General features: G+C 46.3%; 1 protein-coding gene across 3 annotated transcripts in view; it reads right to left on the bottom strand.

Annotated features, from left to right (window-relative positions):
• LRRK1 (leucine rich repeat kinase 1) overlaps positions 1–17,262 on the bottom strand; it is a 150,607-nt gene that overhangs the window by 130,006 nt on the left and 3,339 nt on the right. For 2 of the 3 annotated variants that reach the window (XM_016927549.4, XM_063795446.1), the window contains exon 2: positions 15,236–15,454. In XM_016927549.4, the coding sequence (XP_016783038.1) occupies positions 15,236–15,332 (97 nt within the window). In that variant the 5' untranslated portion in view covers positions 15,333–15,454. Of the gene's footprint in view, positions 1–15,235; positions 15,455–17,009; positions 17,190–17,262 lie in introns of all 3 variants that reach the window. The other variant, XM_063795445.1, reaches the window with a different exon arrangement.

Genomic DNA, 17,262 nt, shown 5'->3' with positions numbered 1-17,262 from the left:
AAAAGATAGAGGAACCTACTCAGGGGGCCTACTGGCAAAAGAGGAACAGCGTTAGCATCAAGAATCAAATAAATTAAAATTCATGAGTTCATAATGATACTAAGGAAAAAAAAAACCCACCTTCATTGGCCGCCTTCAAAAGGTGCTAGGGAATTGACTTATTTTCAGGAGAATGAATAAGAAAACTAAGAGAAAAAAACCCAACTATTTACCCCGACTTTGCTTTACAAACTGTAACTCAGGGTACCACAGAGTTAATGGAAGAAATTTCTTCTTTAGAGATCACTTTCAGCTGATAAATGAAGAAAGTAAGATAGACTTAAAATAACACCACTTTGCAACCTCAAATTAAATAATTGATCTAAGCAACCATCGATGACTGATAAAACCATTGTGTGAAAAGTCAAAAAACCATTAGGACGTTTATAAACAGTGATTGCGCTGACACCACTGAAAATCATTAAAAAACTCTAAACATCAGAGAGAGACAATTAGACATTCTGTGACTAGGTGATGCAAGAGGAAGAACACACCATCTATTGGGCATTTTTGCCAAAACATCTTACTAAATCTAATCAGGCCTCTGGATCTACAAAAACACAGGGAAGGTGGGAACATGTCAGGCCACACATAGAAATGCAATTGCCAAAAATCCAGACTGTGGAAAATTGCAAAGGACAAACAATATGGCTTTATCAACAAAAGAAACTGCAATGAAAAAGAAATTGAGGGAGAAAATAGAAATTAAGAGACTTAGGAACTGTACTGTCCCATGTCCCAGCATGCAAGGGCACTGACTCAACAAACCTGCCCCAAACAAACCAGTGATAAAAACAGAGACAATGCAGGACATTTGAACACTGACTAGATATTTGATATTTTGACTTTTTTATTTATTTTGAGATGGAGTTTCACTCTTGTTGCCCAGGCTGGAGTGCAATGGCACGATCTGGGCTCACTGTAACCTCTGTCTCCTGGGTTCAAGCGATTCTCCTGTCTCAGTCTCCCGAGTAGCTGGGATTACAGGTGCCCGCCACCATGCCTCGCTAATTTTTTGTATTTTTAGTAGAGATGGGGTTTCTCCATGTTAGTCAGGTTGGTCCAAACTCCTGACCTCAGGTGATCCACCCACCTCAGCGTCCTAAAGTCCTAGGATTACAGGCATGAGCCACCACACCCGGCCCTCTCCAGCCAAGGGTCCAGCCTGGGTCTCCCCTCTCAGAAGCCTAGCCTGTCAATAGCATGCTATTGTGGGCATACATTAACATACATCTTTAAACATACATCTAAACGTATGTTAAATGTATTTTGTTTTTTCTTTTTTAGACTTCTTAAGCTGTAAGTATGGAATTGGGTTCTAAATCATCTGGAAAGAGAGAGAAGGGGGTTTACATGGATGCAGATTGGCCATGTGGGGGAAGGAGGGAGGATGGCAGAAGGTGGGTTACCTGCATGGGAGGAGTAAGTTCCAGTGCACCAGAGCACTGGAGGGGGAATCGAGTTAACAATCGTTTGTGGTCTGTTTTCAAAAAGCTAGAAGTGTGGCTTTTGCATGTTCCCAACACCAAGAAATGAAAAATGTTTGCGGTGATAGATATGCTAATTATCCTTATTTGATCATTACACATTGTATACATGTATCCAAGTATCACTCTGTATCCCATAGACAAGCACAATTATTACATGTCAACTAAAAACAAGAGGGTTAAAAAAAAGATTGCCCATGTGTGATAATTACTGAAATTGGGTAATGGGTACAAAGGGGTGCATTTTAATATTCTCTCTACTTGTGTACTGTGTTCAAAAGTTTCTGTAATAAAAAATTTTAAAAAGTGGCCAGGTGTGGTGGCTCATGTCTGTAATCCCGGCACCTTGGGAGGCTGAGGCAAGTGGATTGCTTGAGCTCAGGAGTTCGAGACCAACCTGGGCAACAGGGTGAAACCCCATCTCTACAAAAAAAAGAAAAAAAAAAAAGAAAAATTAGCCAGGCATGGTGGTGTGCGCCTGTAGTCCCAGCTACTTAGGGGGATGAGGTAGGAGGATCGCTAAAGCCCAGGCTGTCAAGGCTATAGTGAGCCGAGAGGTCGCCACTGCACTCCTGCTTGGGTGACAGAGTGAGACCCTGTCTCTAAGTAAATAAGTAAATAAATAAAGAAATAAATAGGCCGGGCGCAGTGGCTCATGCCGGTAATCCCAGCACTTTGGGAGGCCGAGACGGGCGGATCACGAGGTCAGGAGATAGAGACCATCCTGGCTAACACGGTGAAACCCCGTCTCTACTAAAAATACAAAAAAATTAGCCAGGCGTGGTGGCGGGCCCTTGGAGTCCCAGCTACTTGGGAGGCGGAGGCAGGAGAATGGCATCAACCTGGGAGGCAGAGCTTGCAGTGAGCTGAGATCGCGCCACTGCACTCCAGCCTGGGGGATGGAGCGAGACTCCCCCTCAAAAAAAAAATAAATAAAATAAAATAATAAATAAATAAACATTTAAAAAAAAGAAATCTAAGATAAAAATATAACATTTTAAAGTTCCACGTAGCTAAAGACTTATGAAAAGAGAAAAATATGCCATTTTGAGTCCAGGCCTAAAAACTGTGGTTTCTGAGGCCAATAAAAAAGGGGAACTAAATATTAGCCCTGATTCTTTGGAAGAGACGGCAATTGCTAGTAAGTTTGGGTGGGGGGCAGGAATGGGTACTTTTCATTGTATTCCCTTTTGTACTTTTAAATTGTGTGTAAGTATATGATTCATCTATTAAAAATGAATAAGATAGTTTAAAAATATATTTTAAAATCCTGAACCATTATCAACTTCATGCTAAAATATTTGAAAATCTAGATTAAATGGATAACTATCTAAAAATTGTATTGCATAAAATAACTCAGGAAGAAATAGAACATTTACATAAACCTATAACCTTTAAAGACAGAGAATCAATAGTGGGACATCTACCCATTAAAAAGCACCAGGCCTGTATGGTTTTATAGGCAAAGTGATGTATTCTCCTTCTTGGAAAATATAGGACATACTTACATTATCAAACTTATGTTGGTTGAAGAAGCAAGATGCAAAAAGACTGGCATAGTATGAAAATATTTAATCCAACATTTTTAGTATGGAAACTGTTCTGAAAGGAGCAGGATTGACAAAATAGGACTCTGGTTACCCCATCCCTACCACAGCTGGACAATGAGCCAGCTGAGATGCCTCCTTCTCCCAGCTGAAGTGATAGCACCCAAGCTCAGTTTCCCATGGATCTAGTGGCTCATCATAGAGGACTGCACATCCCACAGACCCCGAGTTGCCCCATGTAAGCAGCCAGCACCCACGGCTAGCATGTTATTGACAGGCTGGGCTCTGAGAGGGAAGACCCAGGCTGGACCCTTGGCTGGAGTAGAACCCAGCCCCATCCAGCCCTATCCAGTAGATGCCCTGGCATAGCTTCTTGTTAAAGGAGAGGCTGGGGGCCACATGCCACGCCATCTTGCAGATTCAGGCTTTGTGATTTTCTTTCTCTTAATAAAGCCTATTCCCTAATCTCAGTGGATGACACTGTGGAGTTCATGCCAACCCCTGCGCAATAGATGGTAGCCCAGGGGGGATCCACCTGGCAAGGCAGAAATGATACCATGTATTTACAGACACACACACACACATACAGCCATAAAGGGTTCAGACTAACTTCAGAATAATGGCTACCCCTGGAGTTGAAGGAGAGTAGTGATCAGGGAGAGATCCAAAGGAGTTCTGGCTGTACCTGTAAGGTTTGACTTCTTAAAATATTTTCTTTGTAGCAAAAATGACAAAATACTAATGTTGGTTAAATCTGAGTGATGGGTACATCTTTGATCCCTCCTTCCTTTACTCCTCACTCACCTAACCCATATCAAAGCCTGCTCCTCTCACCAGGAGGTGGAGTCTATTTCCTGTGCTGGCCTACATCTGGACTGGCCTTTGACTTGTTTTGACCCACAGGTGGTGGCCGAAGTGATGCCTGTGCCTTGGGAGGCCCAGAGGCTTCTGCTGCTAAACTCCAAGAATTCGACAGTAGGCTGTAAAGAAGCTTGGGCTAGACATGCGGTGGATGAGAAGGTGTGTGGAAGAGAGAGAAGTCATGTGGAGGAGCATGGAGGGGCCAGACATGGGAGTGAAGCAAGAAGAACCACCAGCTGGGCCCTGCCTAGATTCCTGACCCACAGAAACCTGGGAAATGATCATTCGTTGTTCTTTTAAGCCAGCAAGTGATAGGGTGGTTTGTTACATACTTGTGTGTAGATACCCACACAAGTCCTGATAGCTTTCTTTTGAGACCTATTCCCAGTGCATTCTCTTCCTCCCACTGCTACCCCACCATCCTGGCCCTCCTGGTGCCTTCTCTCCAGGGCTCTGGCAATAGCCTTCTAATTCCCTAAATAAAACCATGCAGCTCCTCAGATGTGTCTATCAGCCTTGGAACAAAATCTACACTTCTGCTGTGAAGGCTTTACCTCTCCAGCCCCATTTGGTGCTTCTCTCACTCTGCCCCAACTGCACAGGCCATCTTGCGGTCAGTCAAACCTACCGAGCTCATTCCCGCTGCCCAGCCTTTGCACTCACTGATGCCTTGCCAGGAGCACCATTTCCCCAGCTCCTTTACAGGACTGACCTCCTGATTCCATTCACTTCATTCTGTGTAAATGCCACCTCCCCCCAGACACCTTCCCTGATCTCTGACCAGCAGTAGTGCCCTATGCCTGTCACTCTCCATCCTGGAAACCTGGTTGATTACTGTCATGGCCCTGTTCACTCCTGACAGTAGAGTGCAGGTTTATTTACTGTGTTTCCCCTGCTGGAATAGAAACATCATGAGGACGTTTTCCTGGCTTCCCAGGGCCCTGACCATAGCAGGCTCTGACATAGCCTGGAGTGAAGGACTAAGACCAGGCACAAGAGGGAGGGCTGGGCAGATCATTCTCTGTGATTTTCAGTATGTTCAATAAACCCTCTTCTTCCCAGCCTTCCTGTGGCTGCCTCCTTCCAGTCAACTGAGCAGATCTGAGATTCAACATCAATGTCTTACCGAATAACAAATAAAAATGGCCACACTGTGCCTCTTTTGTACATGATCTTACTCTAATGCTTCATTGAGCATCACTCTCTGGTTTTCTTCTTCCTTCCTTTTTTTTTTTTTTTTTGAGACAGTTTCTTGCTGTGTCACCCAGACTGAAATGCAGTGGTGTGATCTCTGCTCACTGCAGTCTCTGCCTCCTAGGCTCAAGCAATCCTCCCACCTCAGCACCCCCAAGTAGCTGGGACCACAGGTGTGTGCCTCCACGACCAGCTAATTTTTTTTTTTTTTTTTTTTTTTTTTTTTTTTGTAGAGACGGGGTTTTGCCATGTTGGCCAGGCTGGTCTCAAACTCCTGAAGTCAAGTGATCCACTTGCTTGGCCTCCCAGAGTGCTGGGATTACAGGCATGAGCTACCCTGCTCAGCTCTCTTGTTCTTTGCTGTCTACTTTTCCTGCTACAATTGGAAGCCCTGTAAGGGCAGAGGCCACACTCCTGCTGTGTCCCCAGCATCCGGAACAGTGTCCTCCACAAGTGGATGCCTAAGAATGGTTGAAATAATCATGCTGAATTAATAAAGACAAACACAAAGCCGGGGCTTAGAAGAAATGTAGAGAATGCAGAGGTCATTAAAAAGAACTTCAAAAATAAGTGCCAGTGAAAAATATTTTTCTGCCAGCATTTTCACTGACTTAGTATCCTAGGAAGTTACTTTCTATGTAATTTATAGACATTCTTTGCCTATAAAGTCAGCTGACTGCAAATTTCCCTAATAATGCTTTGAATCATATAATTATTGATTTGTCTGGAATTCACTGTAAAATATTGGTTTCGATACATGATTTTGACATTTTAAATAAATAAATAAAAATTAACTGAGAAGACAAGACTGACACCAAAATAAAATAAAATAAATGGCAATTAGGATCCTCTGGGAAATTCAAGAAAATACTATGTACAAAACACAGGAGCACAATGCTATGAAAATAAACAACCAAGAACAGGAAAGAGTTTTGGAAATTAAGACTGAGTTCCAAAATGAAATGTTCAATAGACAGGTTAGAAGATGAAGTCAAGCAAATCTTTTTTCTTTTTTTTTTTTTTTTGAGATGGAGTCTGGCACTGTGGCCCAGGCTGGAGTGGAGTGGTGTGGTCTCAGCTCACTGCAACCTCTGCTTCCCAGGTTCAAGCGATTCTCATGCCTCAGCCTCCTGAGTAGCTGGGACTACAGGTGTGTGCCACCATACCCGGCTAATTTTTGTATTTTTAGTAGAGACGGGGTTTCGCCACGTTGGCCAGGCTGGTCTGGAACTCCTGACTTCAAGTGATCTGCCCACCTCAGCCTCTCAAAGTGCTGGGATTACCAGTGTGTTACTGGACCTGGTCAAAAGTTTATAAACATTAAGAAAAAGAACAACAGTTGGAAAATGTGAGCGAAAAGATAAGCAACCTGTATCTTAATTAACAGGAGTTCCAGAAAAACAAACAAAACGAAACTATAGCGAAAGCAGAAGAGAAAAATATTATCAAAGAAAATACAAGAAATGTCCCACGCATGAAAGGGATACATGCTTGGCCCACCCAGTGCCAAGCAGCAGGAACGGAAGAGGACCCTCACCCAGGTCTTTCGTTGGAAAATTTTGGAAGACCAAGCACACAGGGAAGATTCTGAAAGCTTCTGAAAGGGAAAACCAGGTCACCACAGAGCAGTGAGAATCACACCACATCAGAGGACAAGGGAGAAGGTTCCAAAGGCAGAGGATTCCCATTGAGATCGCAGGAGAGGGCAAAATAAAGATGCCCTCAGGAACGCGGAGTCTCCTGCAGGAGCCTCCCAGGAGGCCTTTCTTAGGCATTTTCTCGCTGATGCATTCCAATTAAATAAAGGTGCAAAGTAAGAGTCCTGGGTGGGAGGTGGGAGGCCGATGGAGGTAGCAAGGAAGGGGGTGGTGCTCATCTCCAGGGCTCCACAGAATACTGAGTCTCCGGGCACTCGTCATCAGTCATCACGAAGGGAACATGTCATTTAAAGTCAGAAATGCAACCTAGGGATGAGTCAGCCCCAAAAGAATGAAATGCAGAGGGAGCAGCAGATAGATGGGGTGCAAAAGGGAAGGAAATATTCATTTATTATGGTAGGAAGTCAACAGGCACTGTTTCAACAGATCAGCAATAGAGAGGTGCAGGCATCTTCTTTACATTGAGAAATGGTAATTACCTGAAGAACTAAAACCAGAAACGGAAATAACAACTCTTTTGGGAGTTGACACTGGGGCAGGGCCTTGTTGCTTTTCCTATATTATAGTCCCTTCTGTCTGACAGCCTTCATTAACCAGGGGTATGCCTTCCTTTGATAATTTTTAATGTGCTTGTTCTGTGATCCCGCCATTCTGCTGGGGCATATGCAGTAATATTCAACTCTTAGAAGCAAAAGGTAGAAAGAATCTAAAGACCCTTTAATAAGACATTGATGAAACATGGTTGGATTCACACCAGATGTGGTGCATATAGAGGGAACTCTGAGACATCCTCAAGAGAAAAAAGTTGTACAATAGTATGTACAACTGAATATGCATGTAAAACCAGAAATATATACAACGATAACCATACATGTGCTTTGGAAGAGGTTAGGAAGAAAACACACTCAGGCCGGGTGCTGTGGCTCACGCCTGTAATCTCAGCACTTTGGGAGGCCGAGATGAGTGGATCACTTGAGGTCAGGAGTTCTAGACCAGCCCGGCCAACATGGAGAAACACCATCTCTACTAAAAATACAAAAATTTGCTGGGCGTGGTGGCGAGTGCCTGTAATCCCAGCTACTCAGGAGGCTGAGGCAGGAGAATTGCTTGAACCCTAGAGGTGGAGGTTGCAGTGAGCCAAGGTTGCGCCATTGCACTCCAGCCTGAATGACAAGAATGAAACTCCGTCTCGAAACAAACAAACAAACAAACAAACAAAAAGAAAACACACTCAGCTAACAGTGATTACCCATGGGCATGATGGAAAGGGGGCCAAGAATAACTGTGGCTTTCTCTTATCACGTCAATCCACTGTGCGAATTGTGGAATTCCATATAAATAACTTTTTTCTTAACCTTCAGGGAGGAGTCAGGCACCAGGAGAATGCTCGTAGTCCACTGTCAGGCAGGGGCTCTTCGCTTGCTTCTTATTTTTGAACCCGTGGGTGCTGGTGAAGGTTGCACAGAGACTGGAGTGACTGCCCACTGGAGCCATTTTTGCCTGGAAGCTGGGGTGGGGGCAGAATGACTGGAGGAGTCCTGCCCTGGCCTCCCGCGCCAGCCCCACCAGCAGATCGAGGCCCTGAACCTTCCATCTCTAACCCAGCAGGTGTGGGCCACCTGTGACCACCCACTTGCCTCTCTGAGTTCACACGGCTGTGTCAAGTCCAAACTAAGCTGCTAACAGGAACTTCAGAGAGCCATTCCTGTCCACTTACATTCAATTTCTAACCTCAAATTTGCATCGTAACATGGCTTCATATTTAAAATAATCGATTAAAATGTTCTCTGCCTTTAAATATCTCTGAGTCACTGAAAAGTTCAAAGTGTCATGTAAGTTATTTTTGTTCTCGGTTCTCCTGAAACGACCAGGTAGGTGATTTTAAGCCAACATTTGGCAACGTGCCACGGCCTCTGGGTGCTGGATGTTGAATGGAGGATGAGAAGATGTCGCCAGGCACAACCCCAGCAGCATTAGCAAAAGGAACTGCAATCCTCAAAAGTTCTTTACAGTTGAAAATACAAGTTCTGATTAATGTGTGCTTCTTTGTGCAGCATGGGGGGTGATGAGCTCAGGAAGGACTCTATTGCTTGAGATATGTGTTTCTGTTCGGTTTTCTCTTTTCTTTTTTTATGACAAATGTCACCCAATAAGTAGCAAGATGGCTAAGTGGAATCTGGACAAACTGAACCCACGGGTGGCCTGAATAGTGAAGGGACTCAGAATTGGGACTTCCAAAGAATAATAGCAGCTCCTTATTTTCATTCATCAAACTTTCCAAAAATGTGCGTGCAATTCACACACTCAAGTTTAGACTTACATGGCATTGGGAGTGGTGGGGTGGGAGGGCTCCATTCCCAGAGAACTAAAGAATTTCATAAAAATCCCTAGTGATGGCTCCTTCAAAGTCTGACTCGGGCAAACCAGGAGGGGTGAAAATCCTTGTCGCTCTGCACAGGGGCCTGGGGAGGCCCACATGGACATCTCCCTGCTCTCAGGCTACTGATCTCTTCATGGGGGCCAGGGCAGATGGCTGGTAAGAAAATCTTCTCTCTTGGTGGCTGAATGCATGCCAAGTGAGCCTGGGCTTCTCCCTAGCAAGCACAGAGGCCACCAGATAGGGCTGCCCTGCACACCCCGCATAAAGGAGGCCAAGTCAGGAGCAAGTGTGGGGTGGGGGAGGCCAGGCAGGGGGTGAGGACTGGGGCTCTGGTGAGCTACCACCTTCAGGCTTGGGCCACCTAGGATGGGGTGGATCAGTGGGGGTGCTCCTGAGAGCCGGTCCACGGCAGGGTGGGGAAGCAGGTAGGGGCAGCTCTCCCTGTGGACCCAGGTGTGTATGGCCTAATAATTAGCCCACAGACAGACTGAGAAGTCAAAAAACTCTTGGATATCCAAGCCAAACGTGTAAAGTTGCCGGCGGCCTGTCCGTGGGATGGCTTACTCAGCCTAAAAAGGAATCTGCAGGGAGGGCAACACATCTGCTTTTAGTGACTCCAAGAAATGGGTTAAGGGATTCCGATCTGTCTAAATGAATAAAGCCAGGTGCAAAGAGAGCCCCACAGCATCCACTTCCTACCAGAGCTGTCCACAGAAAGGCTGGCGTTGTTTGCTAGGGAGTCAGCTCCCCATTGCTAGAAGTAAGCAAGCACATTGCAGACAAGTAATCAGGAGAAGATCTAAGCCTCAGGTTAAAACGAATGTTCAAAGGCTCATCAAGGGCCTGGAGCATCTGTAGCTGGCCTCTGCTTTGTAAGCATGAAGCACAGCTGTGCTAACTGCCACCTGCATGGATGGACGCACACAGCCACCTCGCCCGCCACCTGGGCCACCAATCAGCTTCCCTGTCCTTCTCCTCACTCATTAAAAGATTCCTGACCAGACGTGGCTGTGCTCCCTGGAGGGGCTAGCGAACTCCTGCAGCCAGGCTGGAATCTCCTTCCCTGCAAGGCCCTGCCTGCCCTGTTTCCTGTGGCTCCCACGGTGTGAACACAGCCCAGCACGTTCAGGCAGGAATCCAACAGGAGGAACAGGTCAGAGATGTGGGCTGGCTCATCACTGGGGATCTGTCCCTTGTAGACTTTCCTGCTGTGGCCTGACAAGAAGGCCGGCTGCCACCCTAGAGGCTCTTCCTAATTTGATCTATTTCCTACTTCTATTTCTGGAAGGCAGGAAGAGCCCCTACTTGAGCAAACCTCTTAGCTCCTATATTAAGAAGTTGTATTTCAAATACAGATTCGAAAAAGCCAAAGGAGAAAAAAACAAGACATTGGAAGTAGCCATGAAACAACCTGGGATTTGAAGAACTTCTGGAATGTTCCTTCTCCTCCTTTGGTCCATGCTGGGTCCGGTGGTGGGCAGTGCTCTGAGAGGTGTGTGACTGCGGCAGGGCTTTCAGGACCGAAGCAACGGCCGCTCACAGAGAGCTGGGGGTGCGAGCCACTGCCTGGGTGATGTCTGCTCAAGTTCCACCCACCCTCCGCAATCCAGAAGTCTCCCCAAGTATTCTCCACCTGAATTATGTGGAAGTTTCCTGACTTCTCTACTTTCCAGGACAGCTCTCCTTGGCTGGCGGGACTGGTTTTTCCACTCTGGCTGGTGTCAGACATACTCAGAAGAATGAACATCTAATGACATGTTTGTCAAAGTAATGTGCGTCCTGCAGCCCATGCCCAGTATCTCATTGACAGCTGCTCTGTCAGCTGGCAAACTCTACGCCCATCAAAGCTTTCCAACCATTCCTCTTGCATCGCAGGCGAGCTGACTGCTGCCGGTGCTAATGAGGTTGAGATTGTCACACACCTTCCTGGGACACAATTGTGTTGCACAAACACACAGCGGGCCGCACGGCAGGGCAGACACACACAGACCCCAGCCCCACACCAGCTGGGCAAAGCCCCCCACATCCAGGGGCTTTGAAAGGATTAACCATTGTAAACAAACATGAGCTGAGGTCACGCAAGTCGCAACAGGTAGGGGGTGTGAAAAGGCGTGCCTGGTACACAAATAAAAAATGAAAAATACCATTACCCCAACACCCAACAGTAGACACTGTTTTTTAAAGTGTGGGTCTTTTTCTAACGCATACGTGGAAGTATAATAAGAACGTTGTCGTTTTCAAACACATTATCTTTCAAGGATTTTTAAAGCATGAGAAAGCTGTCCCTACATAATTTTGAGTGTTGTTAGTTTTCCTTCTGGCAGCCAACTTTTCTCAGCCGGAGCTGGAAATTAGGCCTGAACAGTGTTCCCTGAGTGAGGCTGGTGGATTTGGCGGGTGGGAGAGGGGAAACAGGGCTCCCTATCATCCCAGGAAGTCTGGGAGAAGGTGGGATGGGACAAATCCAGCTTAGGCTCTGGGGACATGCGCAGAGGGTGAGTCCTGTGGGGGGATCAGCTGCAGTCATAGTAAGTCAAGTATTCCGCATTTATTCCAGAAAGACTTCAAGGCAGAGGCCAGTGGAGGCAGATCTAACTTTGGATGTAAGCACAGGAGGTTTACCGTTTAGATTCTAATCACAAATCATCAGTACTTAAATAAACAATAATTTAAAAATAACTTGCAATATTATTCTTCTGGACGCAAAAGAAGGCAAAACAAAACAAAAAGCAATGTGTAGATATTGTAGGAAACATAGACAGCACCGATGAGCAAAGCACAGTGACTGCAATCCCAGCACACAGACGTGGCCACACGCCACCCTTTGAGCATTACCTGCTCCTTGGCTGTAGCCTTAGTGTAGATATTTATTAATATATTCTGTGAAAATGAAATCCAACATGCAATGCGTTAAAATTGGGCTTTACAGAGGGAGCACTGTAGGCTTTAGTCCCTGGAATTAATAACTTCTGTTAGTGAGCTCCAGGGCTGGGGCTCACAGGCTCAGTTCTGCTGGTACCACCTGTGGGACCTTAAAACTCTGAGTATGGGTATAAATTAGTAGCTTCTCACCAGATTCCTTATGAGGATTTGGTTATTATTGTAATTCGTTAACATGTAACATAATTTTCTTAATGCTAAACAGGGGACAGAACTTTCTGGGGTGTGTCAGGCTATCTTCCTCTCCTCTTCAACTCTGTGTTTTCTGTGTTAGGTCGCTGCACAAACACCTCCCTCATTCTCAGGGGTTCCCAGGGTGTCACTTCCCTGTCCTGTCCCTACTTCAAGCTCCTTGAACAGTACACAGTGAAGGCTGCTGAGGTCACGTCAGGGTCCTTGGCCCTTGTGTGTGTCCCTTGGGTTATACAGAACAGGGATGGCAGGGATTCCTGAGATCCCACTGGGGAAAGAGGCCATCAGAGCAGAGTCAGGAGAGGACACCTCCTAAGGAGCAGTGCCAAGCTCAGATGCAGGCCTTTAGGGAGAATCATGGGGGCTGGGGAGTGCCACACTTTGGCCTTTCGGAACACCTTAACATTTTCTGGTTATCTGTCCTGCCACGAGCTTGGAGGTGGGGATGGGTTTGTCCAAAGCCCATTGCTCCCCGGTCCCTGGGACCTGTAAGAATCAATGGGGGATCCCTGGGGACCTAGAAACGCAGGCTGTCTGTGCCCCAGGCCTCCTGAATGAGATTCTGCCTTTCATCAGGATCCCCAGGGGACATGTGCACCTGATAATTTGAGAAGTGCTGCTCTATGGGACTCAAACCATTTAGATGGGCTGATTCTCTACTTTAGCTACATGTTAGAATCACTAGGGAACTTTGAAAAATTAGCCATGCTGGCCGGGCGCCGTGGCTCACACCTGTAATCCCACCCCTTTGGGAAGCCGAGCTGGGTGGATCACTTGAGGTCAGGAATTCTAGACCAGCCTGGCCAACATGGTGAAACTTCGTCTCTACTAAAAATACAAAAATTAGCCGGGCGTGGTGGCGCACGCCTGTAGTACCAGCTACTCAGGAGGCTGAGGCAGGAGAATCACTTGAACCTGGGAGGTGGAAGTTGCAGTGAGCCGAGGTCATGCCACTGCACGCCAGCCTGGGTGACAGAGCAAGACACTGTCTCAAAAAAAAAAAAAGAAAAAGAAAGAAAGAAAACAAAAAAGAAAAAATTACCCATGCTCGCTCACTCCCCGCCCCCCTGCCCCAAGATGCTGCTCCAGTGGGTCCAGGTGGTGCCAGGGCCCTGCCGGTTTGAGCCACTACCCAGTGACTGTGTGGGCCGTGGTTGAGAAGCACTCCTTTAGATCACCAACTGTTGACCAGGAGGGGAGGGAGCAGCGTCTCCTGTGGACTTTTTCAGATGACACAGTCACCTACCCTACAGGCCCCAAACAGACCCAAGGTCCCTGTCCCCACCCTCGTCCCTCAGGGCTGCTAAGAGGAGCAGCAGGAGGATAAGGGAGCCTCAGGTGCACTGGAAAGGTGGAGGTGCTACCCCCAAATCAGGGACCGCGTTCTATCACCCACGCCACCTCGATCTCACACCAACAGAGCAAGGTCTTCCTACCACACGACTGAAAAAAGACACACGTCTAATACAAAGAAAAAGAAAATTTACAAAGATGCAAGTTGAACACTCTGGAAAGATTTAGTGCTGGGCAATGTCAAGAAGCAAATTCGTCTCCCATTTCATAACGTGATGGATGTGAAAAGACACCTTCCAGAAACGTCACCCTGGTCAGCTGCTGGACATTTCAGATGGAGTGAAAACACTCAAACAACTGAACAAAGTGTCTGCCAAGCCAGGTACAGTGGCCGATCGTTAGTTAACACGGTTAAGGGTACAAACGTGGGCCTCTCACACCCAACCTGTTGACCCTTTCACCTCCCATAGTGTGGCCTAGCATTTAAGAATGAGTGTTGCAGCATTAAGACAGGGTTCAGATGGCAATTCTGTGATTTCTGAGTTGTTGACCTTGAACACGTTTCCAGGCTTCTCTTACCCTCATGTTCCTCAGCTATAAAACGGAATTAAAAGTACCATGTGCCAGGTTGTCGTGAGGATTTTTTGACATTATTTCGTAAAGTTCTGAACTTTGTACATGTAGTGCCTGGTACATACTAAGGGACTGACAAATATTTGTAAATGATGATACCCTATTGGTCTTAAAGGTGGTGCAACTGTAGCGGAAAATCTGGCAAAATACGTGCCAAGAGCTTAACGGTGCTCAAGACCAATCATTCAACTTCTGTAAACCTGCATTACAGAAATAACCTTGAAACCAGGTATGAAGAGATGGGAAGGAACTGCTCTCAGTAGGAGTGAATAACTAGAAGCAACCCAAATGTCCCACAGGAGAATAAGGATTAGGTCAATAACTGCACATAGCACTCCCGCAGATAATGATGTTTGTTTTGGTTCTGAGTGCTGCCCAATTTATGAATCATTTTTTGATCCAATTATTAAATCGTAAAAAATAAAATAAAATAAATGAAATGATGTTTCACTTGATCGCAGGAGCCAGGTGGTGCCCTAGGCAAATGTCACTGATGGACGGTGAAGAGAAAAAAGCAACATGCAACACTACATACACCTTGTAAGTACAATAAAGTTAAAACAAAGTCCCCTAAACACAGAGAAGCAGAGACTAGGAGAGAACATGCCAAGATGCTCATTGTACTTGTGTTTGAGATAGCGGGATTCTGGATGATTCCTTTCCCTTCTTCCTTTTTTTTAAATTATTTTTTTCAATTTTTCCTTAATAAACATGTATCATTTTTATAATGAAAAAACAAAACTACATCCTTTTTCTTAAAAGTTCTTTAACCCAGCATGAAGTGATGTCCCAATTGTTAAGATCTGTGAGTCCACAATAAATTTTGTACACGGTTCCTCAATTTTTAGAATTTAAGAGCCCCAAGATATATTATATGATGAAAGAGCACCAAATGATGGACATTTGATTTCCATTGGTTGAGAACTCCTTGTTCTTACATAGCCTAGACACCCTGCAGGATGAGCATGGCAGGTCACACTCAGGCAGGCATAAGCACAGCCCTGTCCTTACCGTTAAGCGTCTCCATGGCGCGTTCTGGACACACAGCTGACTCCTCCGGCCCCACACACCAGTACATGCTGGGGGGTCTTTGTGACATGCCAGCCATCAACCCTTGCAGCAGCCGATCTTCAAAGGCAGGTCCCGCTGTTGTCACTGCCACTGCCGCTGGCTGTGGGGTGCATTAAGGCGTGGACTCGTAGCCATGGCTGAGCAGAAAGCTCTCTTGCTCTGGTGGCGAAAAACAATCAAAACAGAAAGCCTTTATAATTCCTGTCTTCCTCCCCTGCAAATATTTGCATGGGTTCATTTAGTTTTCCCTCTGCAACATTCCTTTTTGTAGTCCATGTATCCAGCCAAACCCATCGGGTGTGGTCAGTGGGAAGGCACAGCTCCCCCCATCCCATCTTGATGCGGGGCTCAGGTATTGTCTACCTGAGAAGAGTCTCAAACAAACCCCAGACAACTGGAAAACACATACTGGTAACAGCTTCAATCATTGTTCAGTCAACGCACACCCACTGTCACTTGCAAGGTAGCCAGGCTCTGTGTGAGGCTCAGTGGCACCAAGATGGCTCAAGGAGGCTCTTGCCCTCAGGGGCACACTCCAATGGGGGTAGGGCAGACATAGTTAAGGTTAGTCACGATACAAGGCTCTCCTTTTGCCCAGGGCCAGTTCTTCTGGAAGCCAGAGATGAGCATGTCATCCCAAAGGGGTGGTCAGGCAACAGTTCCAAAGACACGGAATTATTACTGGTTATGAAGCCAAGTTAGCGTGAGCTTTAGCAGAAATAAATGACGGAGGTTAGCAGACATGAGCCTCAAAAATTCTGCCCCTTTCCCAGGGGACATTTGGTAATGTCTGGAGACATTTTTGGTTGCCACAACTTGGCTGGGGGAGAGTGCTACAGGCCTCTAACGGGTAGAGGTGAATGATGCTGCTAAACATCCTGCAATGCACAGGACTGCTATTTGCAACAGAGAATTATCTGGCCCCAAAAGTTCCAGGGTGGAGTTAGACTGATCTCTGAAACTAATGACTATGATAAACGGAGACCAGGTGCTGCTCTTCCATGCTGGGCCCCCACTGAGCTTGGAGTCCCCCCATGGGCATAAGTGCCCATCCTGGTATGGTGATTGAAGGACCAGAGGGAGGGTAAGACCCACGCCCAGCTCAGGCCTGACATGAGGTACTACCATAGGAAATGCATGTGCGCCTATCCTTGTTCTTACAGCATATCCTATATGTGATGAAGTACGAGGTAATTAGCACCCCTTGTCTGTGTTCTCTCAGATAGACAACTCTGAAATGGGGAGTGATAGTGCAGCCAAAAATATATTTTTTAAATCAAGGTTATATAAAAATAATGCCTAAGAGAATCTGTACAGGCAAAAGCATAGCGTGGACATTAAAGGTGTGGACTGCCTCTGTCACATGTTCGCAGTGTGACTCCCAGCTGAAAGGTATGTGTGTCTCAGTTTTCGCCTGTTAAAAATAGACATCCACCCTTATGCCCAGGCCTGCTAGTGGGGTTACTGTGTGAATTCAACCAAAGTGAAGTTTCTGCAGCCTCTCTCTACGACAGGGCTGGGGTGGTCATTACCTGTAGTACCAGCGCGCAGACTTGGAGGCCAGCGGGTCTCCCACCTCCCTGCTAATTAATAAGATCAGAATATCAATGCTAGAGGGCAGATGCCAGCCTCACCAGCGGGTAGGTTCTAGAAGATGCCGTGAGCAGTAGGGGCACGAAGTAAGGTACAGGACAAGGCTGTGGGAATTTCTCACCTAAAAGCCTAGAACTCAGGCACCTGGCCCAGGTGGACTGGACTCGTCAAGGCAGGGGAAGGTGGAGCTAGAAAAGCCAGGCTCCAGCAGCCTTGTGCAAGCTGCACATGTTTCAGAGGCAAAGAGGGATGGTCGACACAAACCACGTATGGGAAACACCTGTGTTTGAAGTTGGGAAGCCTGAAAAGTCGAAGGAGGAAAGGAAAAACGATCAATCTGGGCAAAATTTAGGGGATGATGAAAGCCTTATAAA

This window comes from Pan troglodytes, chromosome 16, assembly GCF_028858775.2.
Source record: "Pan troglodytes isolate AG18354 chromosome 16, NHGRI_mPanTro3-v2.0_pri, whole genome shotgun sequence".
Classification (NCBI taxonomy): Eukaryota; Metazoa; Chordata; class Mammalia; order Primates; family Hominidae; genus Pan; species Pan troglodytes.
The sequence above is the reverse complement of the archived record's forward strand: the minus strand, read 5'-3'. Positions and strand labels throughout refer to the sequence as shown.